The sequence below is a fragment of the Atractosteus spatula genome, chromosome 5 (assembly GCF_055471065.1).
Source record: "Atractosteus spatula isolate fAtrSpa1 chromosome 5, fAtrSpa1.hap1, whole genome shotgun sequence".
In the NCBI taxonomy this organism is placed as follows: domain Eukaryota; kingdom Metazoa; phylum Chordata; class Actinopteri; order Semionotiformes; family Lepisosteidae; genus Atractosteus; species Atractosteus spatula.
In genome coordinates this window covers 24,815,492-24,839,024 of record NC_142710.1, presented here as the reverse complement: position 1 = coordinate 24,839,024, position 23,533 = coordinate 24,815,492, and the positions used below count along the sequence as shown (strand labels likewise).

General features: G+C 41.4%; 1 protein-coding gene across 5 annotated transcripts in view; it reads right to left on the bottom strand.

The window, feature by feature from the left end:
* The window catches only part of ctbp2a (C-terminal binding protein 2a), a 112,818-nt gene that overhangs the window by 46,377 nt on the left and 42,908 nt on the right, over positions 1–23,533 (bottom strand). The window contains exons 1-2 of one of the 5 annotated variants that reach the window (XM_088917524.1): positions 3,565–4,770; positions 2,946–3,522 (exon numbers count right to left, since the gene is read on the bottom strand). In XM_088917524.1, coding sequence (XP_088773650.1) covers positions 2,946–3,522; positions 3,565–4,770 — 1,783 coding nt within the window. Of the gene's footprint in view, positions 1–2,945; positions 4,771–19,801; positions 19,976–23,533 lie in introns of those variants that run through there. The other 4 variants (XM_088917525.1, XM_088917527.1, XM_088917523.1 and 1 more) reach the window with 4 other exon arrangements.

Here is a 23,533-nt window from a genome sequence, read left to right as displayed (position 1 = left end):
TGTCAATAAAAAAATATAGCCAGCTAAGCTTCCCTCCTACAGCTTTGTCTACAACATTCAAACAAGGTGCAGTCAAACCACACATTAAGCCGCCTTAAAACAGGTTTTGTGAGAAAAAAAAAGTCTGCCTGGTGATGATTAGTAACTATTTAAAAAACTAGCATCCATTTATACCATTTCTTGTGTCATTCTTACACATTAAATTAAAAGTCAAAACAGCTATAGTATCCTTTTTTGTTTTGTTTCCCCGTCAAATCAGCCAAGAGTTCCCCTTTAACAAGAATGTACACAATGCAAATTTGAAAGCCATTTCCACAGGTCCCCACTCCAGCTAAACCTTTCCCAGTTACTTAAATGAGAAGATAATCTTTCTGTGATTACGACCAAAACCCAGGTTGCCTAGCAACACACAATTAAGGAATATGCTTTCAGATCCGCTTTGCAAGCCGGCCATTATCAGATGAAATTACTGAAGCAACAAATGTCAGCATCATGCAAATGAGTTTGTTGTGCTGAAAGAATGTTTAACTTGAGTAAATCGGGCCACACGACCTTGGAGACAACAGATACATTTGGCACTGATTTAAAAAACCAAACAAAAAACAACAGGAAGAGAGGTCATGGCATTTAAAAACTGCCTTCATTTCTTTTCCATGTCATTTGGAGAGCTCTATCGTACTGCATCGTTATTGAAATATTTTTAAACAAAAAGTCATATTTCAATATTTCATAAAACGTATCTTAACATATGAGTCTACAGATGATCATTTGTTGGTAATTTATTAATTTTATATATTAAAATAATAATAATAATAATAATAATAATAATTATTATTATTATTATTATTACAACACCTCATATCGGTGTTTTATGATTGATCACACTGTTGTGGTACACCTCAAAATGCAATGTTTTATAAAAATCCATTCCTTTGACGATATCCAAAGTGGACTTCATTTAATTTAATCTTGCTAAATTAAACAAATGCTTAATGGTCTTCTGAACTTACTTTTGAACTTAATTTGAACTTACTAAATATTTAACAAGAATCAGATAAATATATTTGCACTACATCTTACAAGCATTTCAAAGTAATACTGCAAATTCCCGGCAGCTTGAATTTAAGCAATTAAGATAATCAAATTTGTTCATAACAACAGCAGTTTCAAATGGTGACTGGCAGCCCATTTACCTAGCAACACTGCTGTCATGGCTGAACTACTGTATAACATGAACAGTTTCGCAAACATACTGTGATGGATATTTTTCTGATCACTTTTCCAAGTCTGACAAGATCCCTTCTCAACATTTAACACTTCAATATGCTTTGTGGCCCAGACAAAAAAAAAACTGTTTTTCTGAGAAATAATCTTTGTGTCCTTTAATTTTTTTTTCCATTTTGCCAGCCTTCAAGAAGTGTACATAAGTGTACATAACCAGAGCTCTTCAAAAGAAAACGCTATACCTTTAAATTCCACTAAATCCCACCAAATGTATACATGTATAGCCAAATGTACAAAACACTCTTACATTAATACACAAGTACAAAGATTTGGGCAATACTTTAAATCAAATAAAAGCAAAACTGTAATTTCTGAACCGATAGATAGAAATTTCATAAACCCTCCTGCTCTACTATTGCTAAACAGCAGTTATACTCTAGTTCTACAAAAATAATAAACTAACTCCATAAGCATCGAGGCATCAAGTGTTTTGTGTGTAACATACGCAGCCATAAACCAGGATTCGTGACAAGCCTAAAAATGCTCATCACCAGAGAATAAAAAAGGAAACACACATTCTAAATACGATACAGTATCTTTTATCTGGCAGAAAATCACCCAATCTCAAATAAAGCTCCATTATCCTGGCCTGGAAAAACTTCAATCTGTAGCATAGATTCTTTTCTTGCCAGCTAAACTAACCATGCAAGGCAGCCCGTCAGTGTGCACAATAATGTTAAAACTCTGTCAGTCTGACTGAGTCATAATGAAAGGGACGGTAAGGCGAGAAAACGTTTCCAAATAACGATCATTACGTTTGAGTACCTAGTTCATGGCCCCAGCTGCAGTCAGTGAGACATCAATAGTGCCTTAGAGGAAAACCAGATGCACAGAACACATTTACACTGGGGGCATGCTGCAACACTGAACCGTGTCAGCATCAAAAAGACACTGTCATCCTCAGATGGAAGCATTTTTATTGTTCAAAACTGTAATAAGGAAAAATAAGCTCAATAAAAAATATACACATTTACCTGCCAAAACCATTCTTCACACAGCTGCTACATGAATTAGGGTCAAGTTAATTTAATATGCACATAAATGCAAACCAGGCTACTGTGAAATTTTTGAAGAGACTAAATTCACGATGAAACCCAAAAAGAATGCAGATGGAAAAATGTATAAAATTTTTAAAAGACAGCCGAGGTGAATTTACATCACAGCAGTTCAACAGGGATCATAACCAATGGCTCCTTCAAGCACTCAGCTTTGGAGTGCCATATATACATAATTAAAACAATGTCTAATAGCTTTAAAAGCTAATTTATATCACATTGGAGTTCTACTTCCAAGCGTGTTTTAATGGAAAAGAGCAACAGAACACTAGTTTTTAACTGATTTTAACTGTAGGAAGCTGGGAAAGAATCCACGTTGAAACACAAGAATCACACAGCAGGAAAACCTATTTCCAATGACAATACGGCATACGGCATCACGACTCGACTGAGTTTTTAACCGGAGAAATCCCTGTTTTCCCCTTCTGCCGGGATATTACTAGATCTCACCCTGATAGAAATCCCACTTTCAAAAGACAACAGAGACAGAAGCAGAATGAGGCACAAAGGTGGCACAACCACAGCAAGGCACTCACTCACTAAACAAGTGGGGCACGACGGAGGACGAGGAGGAGGAAGGAGGGGGAGAGGTGGTAAACGAGTTACTTGAGTCAGGTGATGCCATGGTGGAGACGATGACGGGCGGCCCCGTTCGGCGGGTGATCTTCTGGTTGGCAACGTTAACGTTTTGCACCTGGAGGGTGGGGCCCATGGGCATCATGGAGGTCTCGGGCTGAGGCCCACCCTTCCGCAGGAGCTGGGGGCTGCTGTGGGGGCTCAGCATGGGCGAGAGGGGCGGGTGGCTGCGGTCCCTCTTCATCAGCTCCATGGGGACAGTGTAGGTGGTGGAGTATGCCGTCTTGGGGGCCGTGTTGGGAGGCGGTGGCTGCTGTTGCTGGGGGGAGTAAGCCGACATGGGGCGGCTCGGGGTTAAGGCACTGCTGTATCCCCCTGAGCCGACGGGGAAACCCCCAGGGGAGCGACCCCCAGCATAGGTGGTGGTTTCCAAAAGATGCTGAGAGGGGGCGCTGCTGGGCCTCCTTCCCATAACCTCCCCCATTCTGGGGGACACGGAATGAAGAGCACTGGGCGGCTGCTGCATCGCATTGGCATCCACACCCTGCTGCTGCAGGTAGAGGTCATTGCGGTGACTGAAACTACTGGAGCGTGTACGTACGCGCTGCTGCTGCTGCTGCTGCTGCTGCTGCTGCTGCTGGGAGGTGACGGGGCCCTCGTGCTGCCGCTGCAACTCCATCTTGCAGCTGAGGGCCAGGCGGGAGAGCACCCGTGCCTGGCCCAGGTTGGGGGCCACTGAGCGAACGTCATTCTCTTCCATGACGGCCAGCAGGCCAGGGGAGTCAAAGCCCTGCTGCAACAGAGCAGTGATGGTGCTCTCCGAGAGCCCCTCCGCCCGCAGCAGCGCCAGGAACTCTCGGTCCACGTTCTTCTTCAGCTCCGTCAGCGTGGCTGTCTGAGACAGGTGTGGTAGAGGCCCTGTGGCGCCAGGAGTACCAGCAGTCGCAGCCACCCCGGGGTTGAGGTCGTAGCCTTCGTAGGGCATTTTCTGCCCCGCTGTGGAGCAGTACGGCGATGGGCTTTCCTGCCTGATCCCCATTCCACGAGAGGCGCTCCCCTGATTGCCATCCATACCCTGAGAGGCTGGGTCCACCACTAGGCAGGTGGCCGTGGCCTGCCTGGGGTCCAGAGGGCGCCCGTTAATGTCGCTGTAGACAGAGCGACCACCGAGAGGGGGTGGCTCAGCTCCATACCTGGGAGAGGGGGTCTCAACTCCGTAGTGGGCAGGAGAAGGGTCCCTGCTCCGAACACGCTGGCCATCTGGCATCATCTTGGCGGCGGCAGGATCCCTGTACATACGGCTCATCTCATGAGCAGTAGGGGGAGGAGGAGGAGGAGCAGGCCTAGCTTGTCCTTGATCCCAAGCTGTCCGGCCCCCACCGGTCATCCCATAATGCGGTGCTGATCTGTTAAGCAGGTGTTGCTCTCCTCTATAAAAGCTTCGTGGATCTTCAGGTGGCCGGGCTGCTAATGTGGGGTCATGCTGGTAGTAATCCTGGGGGGGCAGAGAGCTGCGGGCTGCCATGGCGTGTCGGTCGTAGTGGTTGTTCAGGTCAGGCACAGAGCTCTTCCTCAGGGGCCGCCGATCATGCCTCTCAGGGTAGCCCTGATCGTAGAGGGAGTCTTGGTAGGAGTAGGGGTCCCGCTTCAACTCAAGGTCACCCGGGCGCAACCCAAGGGCTGGCTCGTACCAGCCTCCTCCACCGTCACCCCCGTACGTCAAAGAATTTCTCCTTCCAGCTGCCCCGGGCTGGTAACTGTAGGCACTCTCCCCGTCCCAATGCCCCTCATACCATCCAGCAGCGTCCCAGCTCTGAGAGCGCCCGATACCCGTGTGCTTGCTGGAAACAGGCATTGGAGAGAAAAAAGAACACGGCTTTAAAGAGAAAAAAAAAGGAGGGGGCAGGGTGTTTTCTTTCAAGTCTTCAGTTACACTTACATCAAAAAATTACGAAAGACAAAAAAGAAAAGACAAGGTATCGTTTCACCTGATCTCCAGCTTCAATTTTTGTTTTTTCCCTTGAGGTCGTGCTATCAAGTGGCTCCCCGTCAGTAGGCAATCCTTGAATAATTAATTTTTGGAAACATTAGCAGCCGCTGAGGGGGGAAACAGAACACTACATGCACTCACACACAACGCACCTTGTAAACCCAGCCTTACTACTCCATAGCAGCCGGAGCGACGGGGTCTCTGCTTGTGTTAGGCTTGGAGCCGATAGTGAAAAAATAAGAGGAAAAAGGTAGGAAAAGGGGGGAGGGTGGGGGTTTGCTCTAATCCCGAGGTTTATCCTTTCCTACTGTGGCCAGGACATTTTACTCGCTTGGGCAATCACTAGGAGAGATTATGGGCTAAATAAAGCCCTCTTAATTCCACTGCTCCCTCTGACATCACTCAAGCCAGATAAAGCGTCTCACTAATGCTGTCACCCTGCTGATCTCATACCCTGTTCCTTCTTTGCACAGTGAGCTGTACCTGCAGTTTCAAGTCACCACCAAGTGACTTCAAAGGCTGCCCCTGTTGGTTACAGGGGTAACTTTCTTAGAGAAAGTCATAAAATTAATAACAAAGATAAGAATCATTCCATGTCAGGACACATCAATTACACTGTGACAGAAAACTAATCCACTGACTAGAGCTAGCCGAGACGTGCAGCAGTCGTAAGCTGTCAGTCCCCATTAGATGTCACCACTCCTTTACCAACTCCCTCTGTACATAAGACGTGATTCTGAAAGCTTTAGAAAAGGCTGGGGTCTCACAAGAGGAGGATGAAGAAGGTACACTCCTTCTTCCTCATCTGCAGTCCCGCACGACAGGCCAAGCCTGGTGTGAGAGACGTTCTGGAAGCTTCTAGAAGATTCTCAGAGGCCCAAAGCTTCTCAGATCATCTTTGCAATTCAAAATCCACGCGCATACGATTTTCTCCACAACACCCATCGTATCTCATGGTTTAACAAAAAAATGTGTTCTTCTGTTATTTGGTACATTTACAGTATGTTAATTTCCACAGTGCATTAGCTATACTTATGGTATATATTTGGCACAGGAGTGCTTTTTCACAGTATATGTGTTTTTAGTTATCTGCAGTAAAACAGAAAGTGTCCCCCGCAACTAAGGAGGTTTGGGTGTATTGGACTACATTTTGTACTTTGCACATGTACCTTACAGTAGTACAGGTACTACAGTATTTTTATCTGACTCATTTAATCTACAATTCAGTATGCAAATAACCTCTTCTTTGAAACAGTTTTTTGTTTTCAGCTGGTATGGCCGGAATACTCCTCCTTAATCATGCCATGATCCCAGGAAGAGGAATTACAGAAGATTATTGTGCATTTTAAAAAGGCGTGGGCTCCAAAAGGTAAACAGAAAGTGGAAATAAATGAGGTATGCAGGTATGTAACCACACCAAGACCTATAATCTTTCCGCCTGCCTTTAGATATTGTGCTGCAGTGTTCCTGTATTACTACATAGCAGACAGTTTATCTATATCTCTTTTTGACATCAGGTCGTCATGGTCACGCACGGGTATTTACTTATTCATAAGGTCACGCATGTAACTGGTGAGTAAGCCACCGACTCATTATTTTTATACTTTGCTGAGTACTGGGACATCCCCTAGGACTGCTACCTGCACCTGCAATGCATACACTCGCTGGGATGTATAACATTGCATTAAGTGAGGATTTGCATACAGCTACAAGGATGATCTTATTAAAATGCAGATCCATCCACCCATTACCAGAAAGCCACTCTGCCTTGGTGAGCATCATGGGAACCACAGGCGGAAGGCAGGACTGACCACACATGACTGCACCCTCCCTGGGCAGGACACTAGCGCATTGTAGTGTGATGGAAATGGCAAACCTGTAGTTGAAAAATGCTAATCAAGCCTAGTCCAAAACGTTTGGGAGGTCTGGGAAAACTGAAGCCCCTTGTGAAAAACCGCCTGTGCGTTACACAGGAACAACATGCAGACTCCACACATAAGTTCCCCCAGGCCAGAATCAAACCTAGGAGCAAAGAGCTCTCAAGAGGCCACAGGATTGCTCTTTCTATTAAAGCATTTTCCACAAAAAAAAACACCAAAACAATACCCCACCAACAATTCCCCGACCCATCACCATCAGTAGTGGTGGTGGTGGTTGAGTGCCGTCGAGTCGGTATCGACACATGGTGACCCCATGGACAGTTCCACCGTCACTATCCATAGAGTTTCCATGGCAGGATAGGGAAGTAGATTGCCAGGCCTTTCTTCCACACAGATACCGCCAACACCGCCCCCCCACACTGCTGCTCCCCAGTATGGGCTATTAGAGAACCTTGCGCCCGACATCGGACACGAACCCACTACCCTTTCTGCCACTCAGAATATTTGGTTCCTGAAATGAGTGAATACAGTGGATTGTGTCAAATGTTTACAATCACGGCAGGAGCCAGAAAAACTTGCACACAGACTATGTTTCAGACTTTTTATGATGCATCACAAATCATTTTTTTGTGTTTACATAATGAAATCTCTTCCATTATATATTTGCATGGTGTGGAGGCATGTTGATTACAACATGTCCAATATACACCATTATTTGGTTTTTCTTTTTAAACACAGCAAATAATGTTGTTGCAAGGCTTGTAATATACTTGTTCATTGGCTAAAACCACCCTTTTCTCAGGAGAAAATATGGTAAGTAAGAAAGTATGGTAATTAATACACATTTCCTTTAAAATTCGCACACAAACATATGAAGTAGTTGCAAGTATTGCCATTCATTAATACATTTATTAATGAACTCAAATTTGTAAATAAAATTCATAGGAAACCATGCGTGATGCCCTAGTGAATATGCCACAGTAATAGTAGATAATAATTTGTTACTTAACACTGACGTTAGTGTTTGAAAATCTCCCCTTTGTGTCATCTACATAGTTTCAGGGAGAAAGGGGATTAACAGGCTTTGGATTTTAAGGATAAACTTTATCTTTTTGAAGACAATATATTTTGTTTTCCTGGAAACTACTTTTGGAAGGCAGAAAAGAAAGATCAAGACAGAGCTAGGGGCACTCAACTACTACTGAGAATCAAAGCATTTTTCATTTCACTTTCAAGCTTTTCTGATCAATACGAACCCGTGAAAATGAAATGCATTAGAGGAAAAGCCCCAGGGGAACTCAACTTCCTGAAAATGTCTCCGTGGATCAAACCACTCAAATATATTTCACCACAGCAGACACTTACAGCTAGCACATCACACACTGTGTTGGCATTAAAGAAGGAAACAGTTTATTACTCGTATCATGAAAAATATTGAAATAACACCAAAAAAACATTGTAAGATGCTAGCATTAGTGACTCCTTTTCCAGGAATTTCTCATGGCATCACTGCTCAGCAGACTAAAAAGCCAAACAGTAGCATTCTTGGATGATTCATCTTTCTCAGAGATGTTTTCTCGGGGATATCATTCGGTATAGGTGGAGGAAATCATATTCAGGTGAATTGTGCTACAGCTGTCTGTGTGGTTCCTTTTTATTGCAGGCATGCTGGTGCAAAGTCTGAGAGGTGCAGGCAATGTACAGATGGCACAGCATGCAGCCCACCCTGGGATTAAAGAGAACAGATCACAGGAACTGGGCAGGAGCCCGCAGCCCATGGCATGGCACGTTCGATCTCCTAGCATCTGAAAGCACTTAGACCTTGGAGCAATGCCACTGCTTTCTTTCTGAAAACAATTTTTATTATTCAATTTCGCTTAGAACCACGAGCGCTGCTGGATTAGACCATTCAACCAAATGCGATAAAGTTAATCCCAGAGATTCTAGGATTCGTAGAATTGAAAATGACTGTTTTCTCGAATTCTTTCCTGACCTTAAAAGCAATGTAAATTGAGAAATGAATTAAACCAGCCCTAAACAGCTGGACAGCGCTTGTGTGGTGAAGTAAGGAGTTCTGCTTGGCATGAGAAGACCATGGTGTCCAAAACCTGTGTAGCTACTTATGGTCCTCAATTTCCTTTTGAAACACATGAAGTCACTCATGATGATCTTATCAGTGTACCATCTTCATTAAATCTGCTCCCTTGTGAACATGACTTTCAAGAGCTCTACTAAGACTGGCTTCCATCCTTCCTGTGGGTCAATTGTCAGATTTAGGGAGTTAATCCAGCCTGACTGTTAAAGGAAGATGATACATTTCCATTCTGATTGGATGTTACTGCAACCACCAATCCATGATGCAGAAAACGATAAGACTGAGGCAGGTAACGCAGAATTTAAACAGAACAATGGAAAACAGAAACCTTAGCGAATGCAGGTATGCGCTATACCTGGAAATACTGCTGATCCAGTATATTGAGTTTCAGTGAACTCCAACCACCTTCAAGGATGAGATCTGTGTATTATTTAGTTACTAACTACTGAAAAGACTAGAAGGCTAGCAAATGGCCCCTTCTTTGTTTTTAACTGTTTTCAAACTTTTTTCAGGCTGCCTATCTGGTCATGCACCTAGTACAAAAAAACAGCCCTATTTAAAAGCCCAAATACATGTTCCACATTGACCACAAATTGTCATTATCCTAGGTTGAATAGCAAAATTAATCAATTTAATGAAAAAATCTATTAATGAATATGTCACATTCAAATTCACAGCTGTAAGTTTTAAACAGATAAGCAGATAGATAGGGGGTGAGGGTGCTCTCTTGGAGCAGAGGTTGAGCTCTATGACGCAAACACTGCTAATTCAAGCCTGGGTTCTGGACCTAGCCCACTATCAAGGATTGCCCTAGCAGTGAGGTCAGTCAGCCAGAGTTGGCCAGGCTCTCTCCACACCAGGGTCCTGCCACTTGCCCATTAACAGGACATTACTGCTCCTCCAGCTGGCACTGGAGGCGGAGCTTGCATGACAAACATCTCCACAGGTGGGCATGTCAGAGGAGCATGACCGAGTCTCATTCGCAGCAGAGGTTCTCAAAGAGCCGAGTCTGAATACTGCAATTTCAAAATTGGGTGGGCATGTAGGAAAATAAAGAACTGGTTGTTCATTGAAAGAAAAGAGGAAAGTCTTTAAAAAATAGTTATTGGTAGTTATGTAGAGGCTGAGTTTTTCCACAACTCTGGTATACAGATGCTGAAACTCCATCTTCACACTGCTTACAGCCAGCTGACCTTTGGTTCTGTACAAGCATAAAACACACTGAAAGTGCAGCATAGTAGGCTATTACAATTTGCTATTTCTAATGTAAAAAGGGAGCATTTTGACAGAAACAGCAACATGAATAAGATAAAGGATATGTAAGATCTCAGCTGACTTTCTTCTGGCACAGTTCTGTATCTAGAAAGCATATTACTTAGAAGGCTGTCCTCCTGGGTTTACTTTAACTGTGATTTGTCAATTGCAAAAATCCCAGTTAATCAGTTTACCACATCTCACCAGGACTACCAATGGAGAGAACTATTGGTAAAGACCCTCTACAAGATATGGCAGTCATATCCAAAAACATACATTTCAGACCTACATCTGCAGGATGCTAAAAACATTTAACAACGAATGCCTGTGCCTTTTCATATCAAACTTTTATAGACCATGTAAGAATACTGAATTGTGCCAAGTGAACACTCGAGAGCTGAAGACTTGGCATATGCCACAAAAAAAGGGTTTTAGTGCTGTAGTACCTTTACCCATATGTAGACTCAGTTTACTCTGAGCAGCAGAGTGCAGCAGAGCACAGAATAGTCACACCTGAAGCAATCACACATCCATTAATTACACACAAGGCTGAATATGCATGACTTCATAATGAAAACATCCAAATTACACTATTTTACATACACCGCAACTCAAGAAAGTTTATTCTGAATTAAATGCATTCATTAATCAAACTGCAACCTAACATGACAACTCTTAGACTCTTTACTTAGACAAAACTATTAAACAGTGTTTATCAACAAATGTGATCAAATAAAAAACAATACAATGATCGATACACTGCGTCAACCTTACATTGCATCGAACTTATGCTCCAATGTCCCTCGGGAAAGGTGTTACCACTTAACACACCACTGTGCAATGTACTGTTAGATAGTACTCCATGACAATGCTCAGGGAATCTGTTAAGAAAGCTCTGTAATGACCTCAACACACTGGATAGAGATCTTATAATCATTAACAACATTTCTATCTATTTATGTGTAATGCAATATTCCCCTCAGGCATTGTTGTGGAACAGCTATTAAAGATGAACATTGAAGGCCTTTCAATTGTTTACCAAGGGGCACTAACTTTGCAGAATCTGATATTAACTACAAAGAGACACCTTATTCAGATATACCCTCTCGTTCACTGAACAGTATCAGTAAGATATTTTAATCCATTCTTTCTTTTTAGAACAGACTGGCTTTGCTACCAGGAAAAGCTAATCTCCCCAGAGTTAGAATATAAGATTTACAATTAAGATTTACTTCTTAGCTTAAAACTACTCTGGCGGTACACCAAATGGTTATTAACCAACAACAAAATGAAGGAATTCTGATAACGTCTGGATTCAAAAACAATCTGGATAGGAACAGATATAATTCTACCCTGCTGTTAATAAATAGAATGTTTACATATTTACAAAATTATACAATGTAGACCTGACTTATATCATTTAAACGAGCAACCAGAATTCTAGAGAAAAAAAATAATTTCATATTTTTTTCTCGTTTCAGCGCGTGGTGTGCTCCTGGCAGAACTTGGCAAGCTCCTGCGAATAAAGGAAGATAATGTAATTTAGATCGTGTCAACTGCAGAACTATTTGGTCATTAAACATTCATAGGTCTTAATAAATTAGACCATGACTAGGAACCTAAAAATTCCAGTCAATTACAGTTATTGTACAGTATATTAAAGTTTTAACAAGCCTCCAAGCTGGTTTTTACAAGTGTCTGGGGAGAGCTCAACATGCCGCGAATCCATGGGTATAGTTTTCTGAAAAGTCCACATCTGCAGTTAGCACACGAGGGCTCAGCTTTCTGTATTTTGTGCATTTCATTTGCAGCTAGAACAGCAGAGACACTCCGATTATCTGCTGCATATCGATCAAAGCCTGAAAGGCTACAATTGCCATCATACAGATTTTGTTGTCTCGACACTCCTTCATCCATCCTTTTGGACCTGTACAAGAGTCCTGCTTGTTCAGTGTTAAAAAGCAGGAATTATTCCAGAGTGAAGTGAGCTTTAAAGGCCACCTTGAAATGATGTTTTTAGACTGGCCTGCATTGTGTATATATTGACTTCCATTAGTCTCATAATTATTAAAACAATTATTGTTGTCAACAGCTCTCATCACTACCAAGGTTTTTTGTCTGTTAAACAATTTCCTTGTTGAGTTTTCAGAAGTTTTGTTAAGTTTACAATTAAAGTTTAAGGTTTTGAGTAAGCCCATGTGGAAAAGTCTCATACAGAAGTATCATTGTATTTCAGTGTATTGTAACAGTTCTGCTCTATGAGCTTGGGCTTACAGCTGGCAGTGGCTCAGGAACCAGGTCTTCTGGATTTCATAGCTGAGATTGTTCAGATAGCTCTGTGTAATGACTAGAGGGCAGGAATTTGAGCAAATGGACCTTGGCCTAATCTACCCTGAAATATCTGAATAAACTGTTCCTCCACAACCATCACTGGATAACTGCCTACATAAAGCTCACTAAACACTCAGGCGAGATGTCTGTTACCTGCAAACATTTCATCCTATTCATACTAGCCATTTAGGTCAACCTAAGAGATAACATTAAAAGGATGGATAAACAACCCCATTTTCATTCATTTATTTACTTTTTTTAAATCCCAATGGTAATCTCCACATGCAAAATATTATACACTGCATAATGTGCTGCATTTACTGACACATGTGTACATAATAATGTTAATTTGAATGTCTATTTATATGTAAACATAAATGTTATGTGTATACAGTATTCTTTATTCTTTATTGTTACCTTTATTTACCTTTCTTTCCTTACTACAAACTGGGGGGGGGGGGGGACACTTATCATCATTGGTAATGGATTTGTTTTGTGAGAAATCATTAATAAACATAAGTTCATATAATAATATGTTTAAAAAAAGATGGAGAAGGCCCAGTGACCTAGACAGGGCATTACTACCACATAATTACTCAGTAATTTCTATTGAGGAATACAAAAGTAAAAGGCCACCATAGCTTCCTCCATCAGGATTGCCAAGATTGAAGTGCAGATCTAAGCTATCCTTTATTTCCACGACTACTTACTGGCTTGTTCTGAACTAATGATTGTATATTTTACTTTATTTTTTATCATGCTTGTATTTTATGTATCCATCTCACACACTGATGACCCTATTTCTTTAATTTTTTCTGAATTGTGAAGATTCTTAAACTGCTAACTTGTTTTTCCTCATCTTGAAGGGGTTCATGTTAAATGTATTGTGTACTGCGTTATGTCTTTTACCTGCCTGCAAAGCAGTAAAAGAAGTCTATAAGTAAACTGTTTTTAAACTGTGGAATAAGGAGCCAGACACAGAAAACCTGACAAAGAAGTTTGCCAGCACACCTTTATTTAAAAGGTCACTGGGTCTCAAATACAAATACATTCAGTTTGGGAAAAAAGTCTAGGAATCATACACTTCCACTGAGCATTAAAACGGCAATTGCTCACCCAGACAAGACGTTTGGTCTTTTCCTTTTTCCTCAATATTTCTTTTTAAAGGTCTAAACTAATCAGTCTTGTTGATAACATTGTGAATTGGATCTTAATCCAAGTTCATTTTTAAATGCCAGAGCTTTCGTTTCCTAAAAAAATGGTGAAAGGACATTTCTTAGGTAAAGATACTTGCTTGGAGCCCAGCTGTCCAGATATCAGCAGTTGGAGTCCAAGCTGTTTCATGAGTTGACTACCTGGGAATCCCTAAGCAGCAGTATAGGACTGCCGCTGTACTGTCAGGGTTGGGGGGCCAGGAGTCACGGTATCTTGAGTGACTCAGTGCAACACTGACTGCACTGACTGCAGGGGCTTGCCAGTACTCGTGAGCTTGAAGCCTTCCAACAGAAATAGGAATGACTGATGAGGTGAGAATGGTAAGATCCTTCTCACCCCATTCTGGTACAGGGGACACAGTGGTGAGTCAAACTGACCAACCATGGACGATTTTAAACAGGAAGGGCATAAAACACTTAAACAATTATCAACCATTCAAATGACTGATTAATTCTGATTAGAAAGAGCATGGGTAAGTGGAAGACTGCACAGGGAGATAGAACCACTCACAGTGTCTCTGCAGTTAACAAAAATGCAAACCACAAAGCTGTGCCAGGACCTATTATCTTAACGTGTTATGAAAGAGGCTAATCCACTTCTTGGGTAAAGGGATGACCAGTCTGGAGGCCCTTGTCAGCTCTTCCTCAGCTAGACCACACAGCTTGATTGCTGCACAAACGTTCCCAGGCGCAGAGCAAGGAAGGGCACCTGTTCCATCTGTTCCATCGAGGTCCTGCGAGCACAGACAACACGCGCTGTCTGCCTGGCTCCTCGGCTCAACAGCACAAGTGAAGAAAACTTCAGCGCTGGGTTTTAAATGAGCAGAAAGGATTAGACATGTCAGCCGAGACAAAAATATTTCTAACAACTTGATAAAAATAGATTTTTTTACCCATTAAAATATATTTATCTGACCGAACAGCAAATAAAGGCAATCCTGCTGCTTTTTTGTATCATGCACACTGACACATAACAATCTGAACCTAGAGGAAAATAACTTCTCCTGGTATTATATTTAGATTCCACTTAATTTAGAAAAATCTTACTTAGTATCTCTTTAAAATGCTTCACTTTACAGGCCATGCTAATAGTGGTTGTTCCACAATGCTTCACTGCTGTTTTTTTTTCCAAAGAGAAAAAAACTAAATTATATTTCCCAAAAGGAAAATACAACACACCTACTGAGTTTCTTAAATTCTCATTCTGAAGGATCTGTTGTTTTGTTGTTAGGAAAGGAAAAACACCAACAAAGATAATGTGGTGATGAATGCTTTTTTGTGTCTCCTTGCTCGGTTTAAAATAAAAGGGTTTTTACTTAACTGCTGTAATGTACATGGTTTCTATTATACTGCCTGCAATACTGGAGATGTGTGCCAGGCCTGCCTGTCCAGAGTCCTAGCCCCAGTTCCAGACACAGCCTATTGAAAAACAATCAGTGCTTCAATACATTACTGGAGACACCACAGCACTGAACGTTTCCTTGTGTGTGCACTGCTGCTGTCAGAATCATGAAAGTCTGACATGTGCTAAACATGGGGAAAAAAAGATGCTTCAAAAACTTTTCACAAGTACAGGCTGTAACCTCTTAAATTTTACAGGCGTTCTCAATAAAAGGAATTGCAAATCCATATTCCCCTTTAAAAAACAGAGTATTAAAGCCGAGAACTCCCTGTGGCGGCTTTGATTAAACTAAATAACTGCATTAAACTTGACTCATACCCAGATTTATGGCATTTGCTCTAATTGTGGCAGGCCCAGCATATGTCAAATATATATCTGTACGCAAATGGTTTTATTCATCTCATTTGGCAGCTCTAGTTTGAATGGTGGAAGTTTATATTGTTAGTTTAATATCTTAAATTGTTTAATTAATTTGCTGAACTCAAAACATGCTAGTTAATCCTCCTATTAACAAAGAAACTTAGCATAAAACTTTTCCAACATGAACTCCTCTCCTCACGAATTGTAATGTTAGTGTATATGCAAGAAGACTAACCCGAGTGGTGACCAGACTGTCAATACAAAAAAAGTGCTGACTTAATCAGGTCTGCTCCAGAATTAACATTGCATTTACACTGGAATTAAACACAGACATTACCAAGGTTAGGTATCAATATAACAGACTTCAGAGTTGATATCACTTTTCAGTAGTTCAGCTGCGACAGTTTCACAAAAGGGCATACTTACACGAAAGCTTGCAAATTTGTTTAGAAAATTCTAATTCACTTACCAGATTTGCAATGTTACAATGTTCCACCTTTGAACAACCTTCAGTTCAGATGACTTCCCTACAGAGTAACCCTTAAAATTTGCAGATTATTGTGTGTCTGCAAAGAAAGTGAAGCCTGTCTTACAGCAGATTTGTGAGCAGATTTCCTGCTCTTAGTTACGAAACAAAAGACACAAGAAAAAAACACAGAGCCATATTCTTTCACTTGTCAGAAAAATATGTTCACACTGTAAGGTGGCTGTAATGTGGACATCCATCATCTCTATCTCCATTTGATAAAGAATGGGGGACGTGTGCTAAGAGGTACTATCCTGCAACCTTTGAGATTTTTTGTGTAATAAACACTATACTCAGATGAAAGGGTCATCTGCTTTTTGTAACAATTGACACGATTAAGGATATGCGAGCTGTTACTGCAAACACAACATGCTTATCACATACACAGAAAGCCTGCTGCACTTACTTTGTTTATTCCACTGCTTGACAGGCAATTACAATATATCTGAAATTAAAAAACGCCTTGTGCACCCCTCTCTATAGACACTCATACGCTATTTCACAAATGCAGCCATCTGGAATCGACAGTTGTTTTTGTATACATTCGTCAAGAGGTCAGTGTTTACAAAAAAGCAATTTTCTAATTAGAGAAACATATGCTGAAAAGAACTGCAGTGTCACCAAACACTGGCGCTGTGCCGCATTCTGTGGGAAAAAGGGACCTGATGATTTGCAGCCCACACCTGTGGGCACAATGTTTCAATTAAAAAAAAAAACATGTTGCAGGAGGAGAAAGCCTGACAGGACTGGAAAAAGTGACGGCTACCAGTGAAGCTTGCTCATACAGGATGTGATGGAGAGTGGGGCTGTACCGAAGAGCCACAAATCTGGAGGAGAGCAGAGAGACCTCATACTGTACATGTACTGCCACCTTTATTAGAAATGAAGTCACCTACATTTCCTTCAGGTCTCCGCTGAAAACTGAAAGACAACACTATTACTTCCCCAAAATACATAGTGCGGTCCTTCGTTGTCAAAAATCCCAAACACCCAAAGTGTACTTGTAAGGTTCATTGAGAAGTTCTTGTCATTGTTCTTTCATACTTTGGCTTTTCTTTCATCTTAACGTTTTGCTGCCTTCGTGAAGCATGTGGTCTTCATTTTCCAAGCACAATACTGTGAAATCCTTGCATCACCAGGCACAATAAACACAAACGAGTTAACAGCGTGTTGTGTTTCATTTTAAAGTGCTGTAGTCATGTCTGCTTCTCTTACAGCTGGCTCAAGAGACAGAGCTTAATAAGTCTCTGGTGAACCCAAAAAAGAGAAAAGAAAGACTTTTTTTTTCTTTCAGGAACAAGGAGTAGACATGCCCTCCTGTATAACCATTGGTAGACCAATTTACACACAAAAAGGCTCTTCCACCATGATGTAACACATGAGAATATTGTATGCCTGTTTGTTTGTATTTCTTCAAAAGTTAGCTCCACTTTTACATGTAACCACAGAACTATTTTCATGGTGCTGTGCTAACTCACTGATAAACTGTGACACAGCAGGTCCTAAAGCTGCTTCTTTTGAAAGCAACAAACAAAATAAAACAAGAAAAACAATCACAGGCATAATTCCAGAGGTAATTAAATATTTGAGTTTATTATTGGTCCTTCTGTTTCTTTCTGTTTGCTCTTCAACAAACAACTACACCAATCTGATTGAAAACATTAAACTACAATTAAAAATGTTACAAGAGCCCCCCTCCCGTGCCAAGTCTGGATTTCTTCTCCAATTCTGTTAGTCACGCATCAAAGCAGTGGCTTTGGAGACGGAGCAGAGCAAGGCTGTCATAGCTCACAGAATCACAATTAAAGGTCTTGCGAAGCAGAGAACTGGTGCATAACCATATGTGCCCAAAAGATGATGAGGCAGCAAACTCCGTGTGTGTCGAAGACACAGGGCTTGTCATTGCTATAGCTGCCATTAAACCTCAGATTGCTGTACAGGCTCATTCAAATTGTTGTGTGTCAGCGATATAGGATTTGTGCTCACAGGATTGTGGCTAACTTTCAGCTGTGTTATGGGAACACAAAATGGACATTTTCGCCCCATATGCACATGGGGTCAGAGAGAAGCACAGGATCCAAAAAGGCACTGAGCTTATCTGCGGCTTTCAAGGCACAAATCACCTCTGTCCTCCGGCCACATTTACAACCCTGTTCAGAATGTGGATAACAGCATGCGTTTGAGCTGATCTTCATACAAAGAGGCCAAGCTACAAGACAGAAACCTTGCCCAGTCACAATCCAGAGCAATGAAACGTGTTACAACTTTGAGATCTGTGACTGAAGCCTTCTCCTTTAGCAAAATCTCAAAGTAGGAAGCTTTTAAAAAAAGGAGATATTCTACCTGCATTGCTAAATTAGGGTTAGTTCAGGAATGAAAGGCTAATACCAAAGTTTCTGTAATCTCTGCAGTGCTCTGATATTATAATAAAAACTGAATGTCGCAAGCAGATAATAAGCAAAAATATAACTAAAAGTTTATTTACCCTGTATAAGTTCAGTTCTAAGGCAAAAAAGAATGGGACATCGTTCCATATTGCTCAGTTACTGTACGTCTCCTCACTCACTAAGAATGGCATGTTAAACTACAGTATATTCTCTCTCTGCAGTCTCCCTGTGTCTGAGAACTTGCAGCATTCAAAGAGACTGGGGAGTCTTCCAGGAATCCAGTCGTGTTCTGGCAAATTAGAGGAGCGTTTAGGTCCAGCTGGTATATTTAGAATGATGTGCCTCAGCTGTGGCAGAATCCTCATTCTCCTAATCTGGGCACCAAGTAAAAATCAAGATCCAGACATGCACTCTGCTCTCCCAGCCAACAATTAGCTATAGGCATGATGTTTCTTATGATCGCCTGAAAGGTTGAGCTATTTTAACCTGAAGTTAAACCCCTATTACTGAGATCACTCCTTCTATAGAGATTTCAGGCGAACCAAAAATCCGAAGGCAGCTGTGAAGCCAAGAGCTTAAGCCATTAGCTTGTGAGTTAAGATCTATCCCTCTGGGTCACGCTTTCACATAGTTTCCAGTTTTGACAATTCGAAGTACTGTGCAGTAAAGTCCATTACATACTGTACGGTTCTACTAGCAGAGATTCCCACTCAGCATTTAAGGGAATACATTACTGTTACCAGATTAGATTGCCAAACTATTTGTTTTATAGTCTAATATAATCCCTCTACTAAATTACTGGATAGGGTTTGGTTGTCTATGTGTGGTTCCACAAATAAAGACTGATTCATAGTGTTGTCCTGAATGTATAAGTGAGCTTATGTGCCTATTTAACAAAGACACAGACGTTGAGGGCTGGAAACTGTGACCAACTGCACCAGAAATCAGTGGAGACTGGAGACCTTTCCTCCAAATAAACACTGATGGATTGAGATGGACAAAAGGGCTCGTTGAACCTGCTGATATGTGACAAGTATGGATCTGCAGACACAAAGAAAGACAGAATCTGGATCTGTGAAGTAACAGCTGTGAAAAACAGCCAGCCGCTCAGAATCCTGGCAGAGATTTCAGAGCTGGGCTTATGCAGCGATGAAACTCCAAAACATGTTTTAATTTGTTTGGTTTCTCATTGCAAGAAAAGGGCTTTCGGTGAAGACAGCCTCCAAGCAATCTGTTTCTCTGCTGCTCATGGAGAATAGTTTTTTAGAGGTTCAAATGCACACACAGTAATGAGGTTTAATCAGCGAGATGTTTAGCAATCACTCGTAAAGAAAACACAAAGGCAATTACCAAGCAAAAAGGAAGCACAGGAATGAGAGAGAACTTGAAAGATCAAGATAAAAAAGGGCGGGCGGAAGGGGAGGGGAAGCTCCAGGAGGACAAGTACCTTCACAGATCCGGTCCAGCCGCTGCCTCTTCACTTTGTGCTTGTCCATCAGAGCCATGCTGCCGCCGCCGCCGCCGCGGGGGCCCCCTCCTCCTGCCGAGAGTCGAAGCGGATCTTCGGGATCACTAGCACACTGCCCCGCGGCCTCCCGAGGGCATACCGCCTGCGCCGCTCCTGCACACAGACAGACACCGGCCGCTCAGTGCCCCTGCCAGTCCACTCCGCCAGCCTCGCGCCCACCCCGGGCGAAACACAGCACGGGTCTGCAAAGGGGATCGGCCATTGCGCTGCCCTGTTCTTACACTGACTTGTAAGATGGGGGTACACGTCGTGACAACCTGTTCACACTGGGGTTCCCCTCTCTTGCCGAGAGCCTGTCTCAGAAATCACAGCTATTAAACATCCTCCGCTTCTTAACGAGATGGTAACGTATTTGTTGACCGAAAAAGTAACATTTGAACCCAGCAGTGAGAAATATCCTGAAGCATTAAAATTAGTTTGTCGGTCAACAACAAATACAAAAGATGTTAAAAGATGCACCCTTCAGGTAACAGTACCAACTCACCATATTGTGTATTTTCATTAAAAAAACAATGAAAAAGAAGTAAAATTTACAAATTTGAAAACCTCATTTCGAATCCTAGAATCCACAGAGGCTTTACTTTACACACACAGAGAGATTTGTGAAATAGTGTTTGTTCTGTGGACTATTCTAGGAGAGAGAAAGGTCAGCTGTAAAACAGCACATTAAAAGGGCATGCTATGAAGTCTGCTTAATAACACCCAGCAAAAAAAACAGGAGTGCTAAAGGGTAAGCTCATCAAAATCCCCGGAAGAGGAAATAATATACTGTCGTAATATGCCCAAAGTAATTTAATTGCGATTTCTTTATATTCAAATTATATTCTTAAGGATTATTCCTATCCATCAAACTTAACTATGCAGTTATTTGCAAACGTTTTGCAAATATTTGCCTATTTGTCATACGTATGACAACTGTCTGTGTTGAGTTAGAAGTTCTTAGACGCGATATTTATAAAAAAAGGAATACGATTACGAATTTCCACTTCAGAGTAACTGAGAGAAGGTTATTTAGGGTCCTAAACCTAATACAGCTAAGAGGTTCTAATTTAAGCATGAGGGCAGCATTATGGAAGGATAATAACAAAGCACAGGGGTTCTGTCTTATCTATAATTTTTCATTCATTCAAAACTCCATAATGTCTGATAATTGACACCCTCTGCAGTTTTAATGACCAAATGGACTTTCATTTTACTTTAATTGAGGAGCACATAGCTGTTTTTAAAGAAAAAGGCCATCAAAAAAATCTCCTCCTTCTGCAAATTTAATTCTGTCAGTTTTCATATTTGACTAGGCCTATGCTGTGCTGACAGTGTTAGACCTCCTGACAACCTCTTAACACTGGGGATCCCTCTCTTGCCGAGACCCTGGACCTCCCGTCTTAAAAATCACAGCTATTAATCATCCTCCGCTTCTTAACAAGATTGTTATATATTTGTTGACAAAAAATTACAATTTGAACCCAGCAGTGAGAAATATCCTGAAGTGTTAAAATTAGTATGTCGGTCAACAACAAATATAAGGAAAGAGGTTTAAAGATGCACCCTTCAGAAAATCATACCAACTAACTATTTTGAATATTTGTGTACTTTTTCACTGGACAAGCAGAAATGCTGGGAAATTGTTTAAATCAATAGAATACTTTGATTGAAAGACATTCTGATGTCAATTAGATGTTATTCCAAGGCATTTCCCCATTTGGAAAAATATCAAGCTATCAAATCCAAATTTGATTTTTACATTTCAAGGGAAAAAGTCATCCAAGTGGCACCCTGCATGTTATTACATATTAGTTCAGGTGGGTAGCTGTGTCAGCATGCGTAGGCTGCAAAGGAACAAGTAATAGGTTTATTCCATGCTGAAAAAAAGAAGAAAGAGAACACAACGTTTCGGCCGTGGAGTGAAGAAGGCTCCATGGCCGAAACGTTGTGTTCTCTTTCTTCTTTTTTTCAGCATGGAATAAACCTATTACTTGTTATTACATATTGTCAGCATTAGATGGCAGCAACAAGAAAGTATTAAATGATGGTTATACTGTACCACAGTGACTCCGCAGAGCTAATAGCAAGCTGCTTTAAGGGAACTATAGATGCGAGTAAACCAATAAGCATTCTAATGGACGGCTCAAATCCACTTTGTAAGAGCCTAAATATCAAACAAAGTACAGTGTCTCTTGTGGAAAATCAAGCCAGATCCATGTACTGGGGAACTCAGGCTAAAGCAAACCAGACCAAAACTGAAGTTTTCGATGTATCAGCCATACCCACTCAGAGCACAAAGGACACATATAATTCACAGCCTACCAACTAAACAAAGTCGGTAGAAGGAAGAAGAAAACCTATTCCGCTTTATGTGAGACAGAAATCACTGAGACTGTATGTCGCTGCACTCACACTTGCTAACCAGCACACTGAGATTTCCAATCCAACCTTGCCCCTTCCTGACCCTGCTTGAGGTCCTGGCTGCTGCCTTAGGTGATGTGAAGCAGAGTCTGATGCTCACAGCAGGCTGACGAGGGCAAGAGGAAGACTTGCTGCACTTCCTCTACAGGGAATGCTGGGAGGAGAGGGTTCTGTGTAAGTTAGGGCCATGGCTGTGCAGAATGGCAGGGAATGGGTGTTTCTGTTAACCATTGCTCAGTTCATCTCTCAGCTAAACAGTGCAGCCTCGTTAATTAATGGACGGCCTGGGGACAGTGTGCTGCACTGCTGGAGCCATGACTCGGTCCCTTTTTGCTCTAAGGCATTCTGGAAATTTGGAAACCATGTAGCTAACTCACAGGCAAATTTAAAGAAAAACATAATGTGTTACATTAAGAAGCCAGTGGTTTGACTTGCTTAACAGGGACCATTCGTTCTCAGGGGTTGCAGTTTGTAATTGTGTGTCCTGTTCACAAATGCTTTTCAATACACTTTCATGTTGTGATTCAGAAAGCGATGACAGTCAAAATCAAAACTGTTGCACACCACTCTCAGAAGTTCTCTATATCTGGATTTTATGTTCATCAAATTCAAAAACATAATTTGCATTACATGTGATTCCTACTGTAGATCAGACGTCTCAGAGCCAGGTGCCAGAGCCAGGTTACTCCACAAAGTGTCATAATATAAACATAACATAAATAATCAATTTTTATTTCCTTAATTTTCTGTTTTCTAGGACATGACTTTTTCTGAAATTCTAACTCATACCTCTTTATGTCTTGAGATAAGCTGCTCTAAACAAGCAGACTATAGACCAACAGAACTGGGAACATGAAGTTCTGCTTCTTTTGTCTTCAAGCAAATCAAAGATGAAAAGGTTGTTCATCACGTTCCCTGCCCTTAGAACATGCAATTATCTTAACAGTGGGAAAAGTAAACTTTCAGCCAGATTTATCAGTCTTACCACAAACATGTGTGTTTCACTTTAAAAAGTTGAGATCATCAGAATAAAATGAGTCGGTTTTCAAGTTTCACTTGCCAAAACATATTATTTACAGCCTCAGTCCAATTAAACCCATATTGTATAGTCCTGAAAAGCATTCAATGGTCGTCAGTGTCGTACTGAGCGTAGTCCCACTTTTCCAATTTCCTGCTAACTGATGGCAGTTAAGTATAGCACAGAAAAAGTAAAAGATCCTTTTAGAAAACCGACTATCACCGAGACGA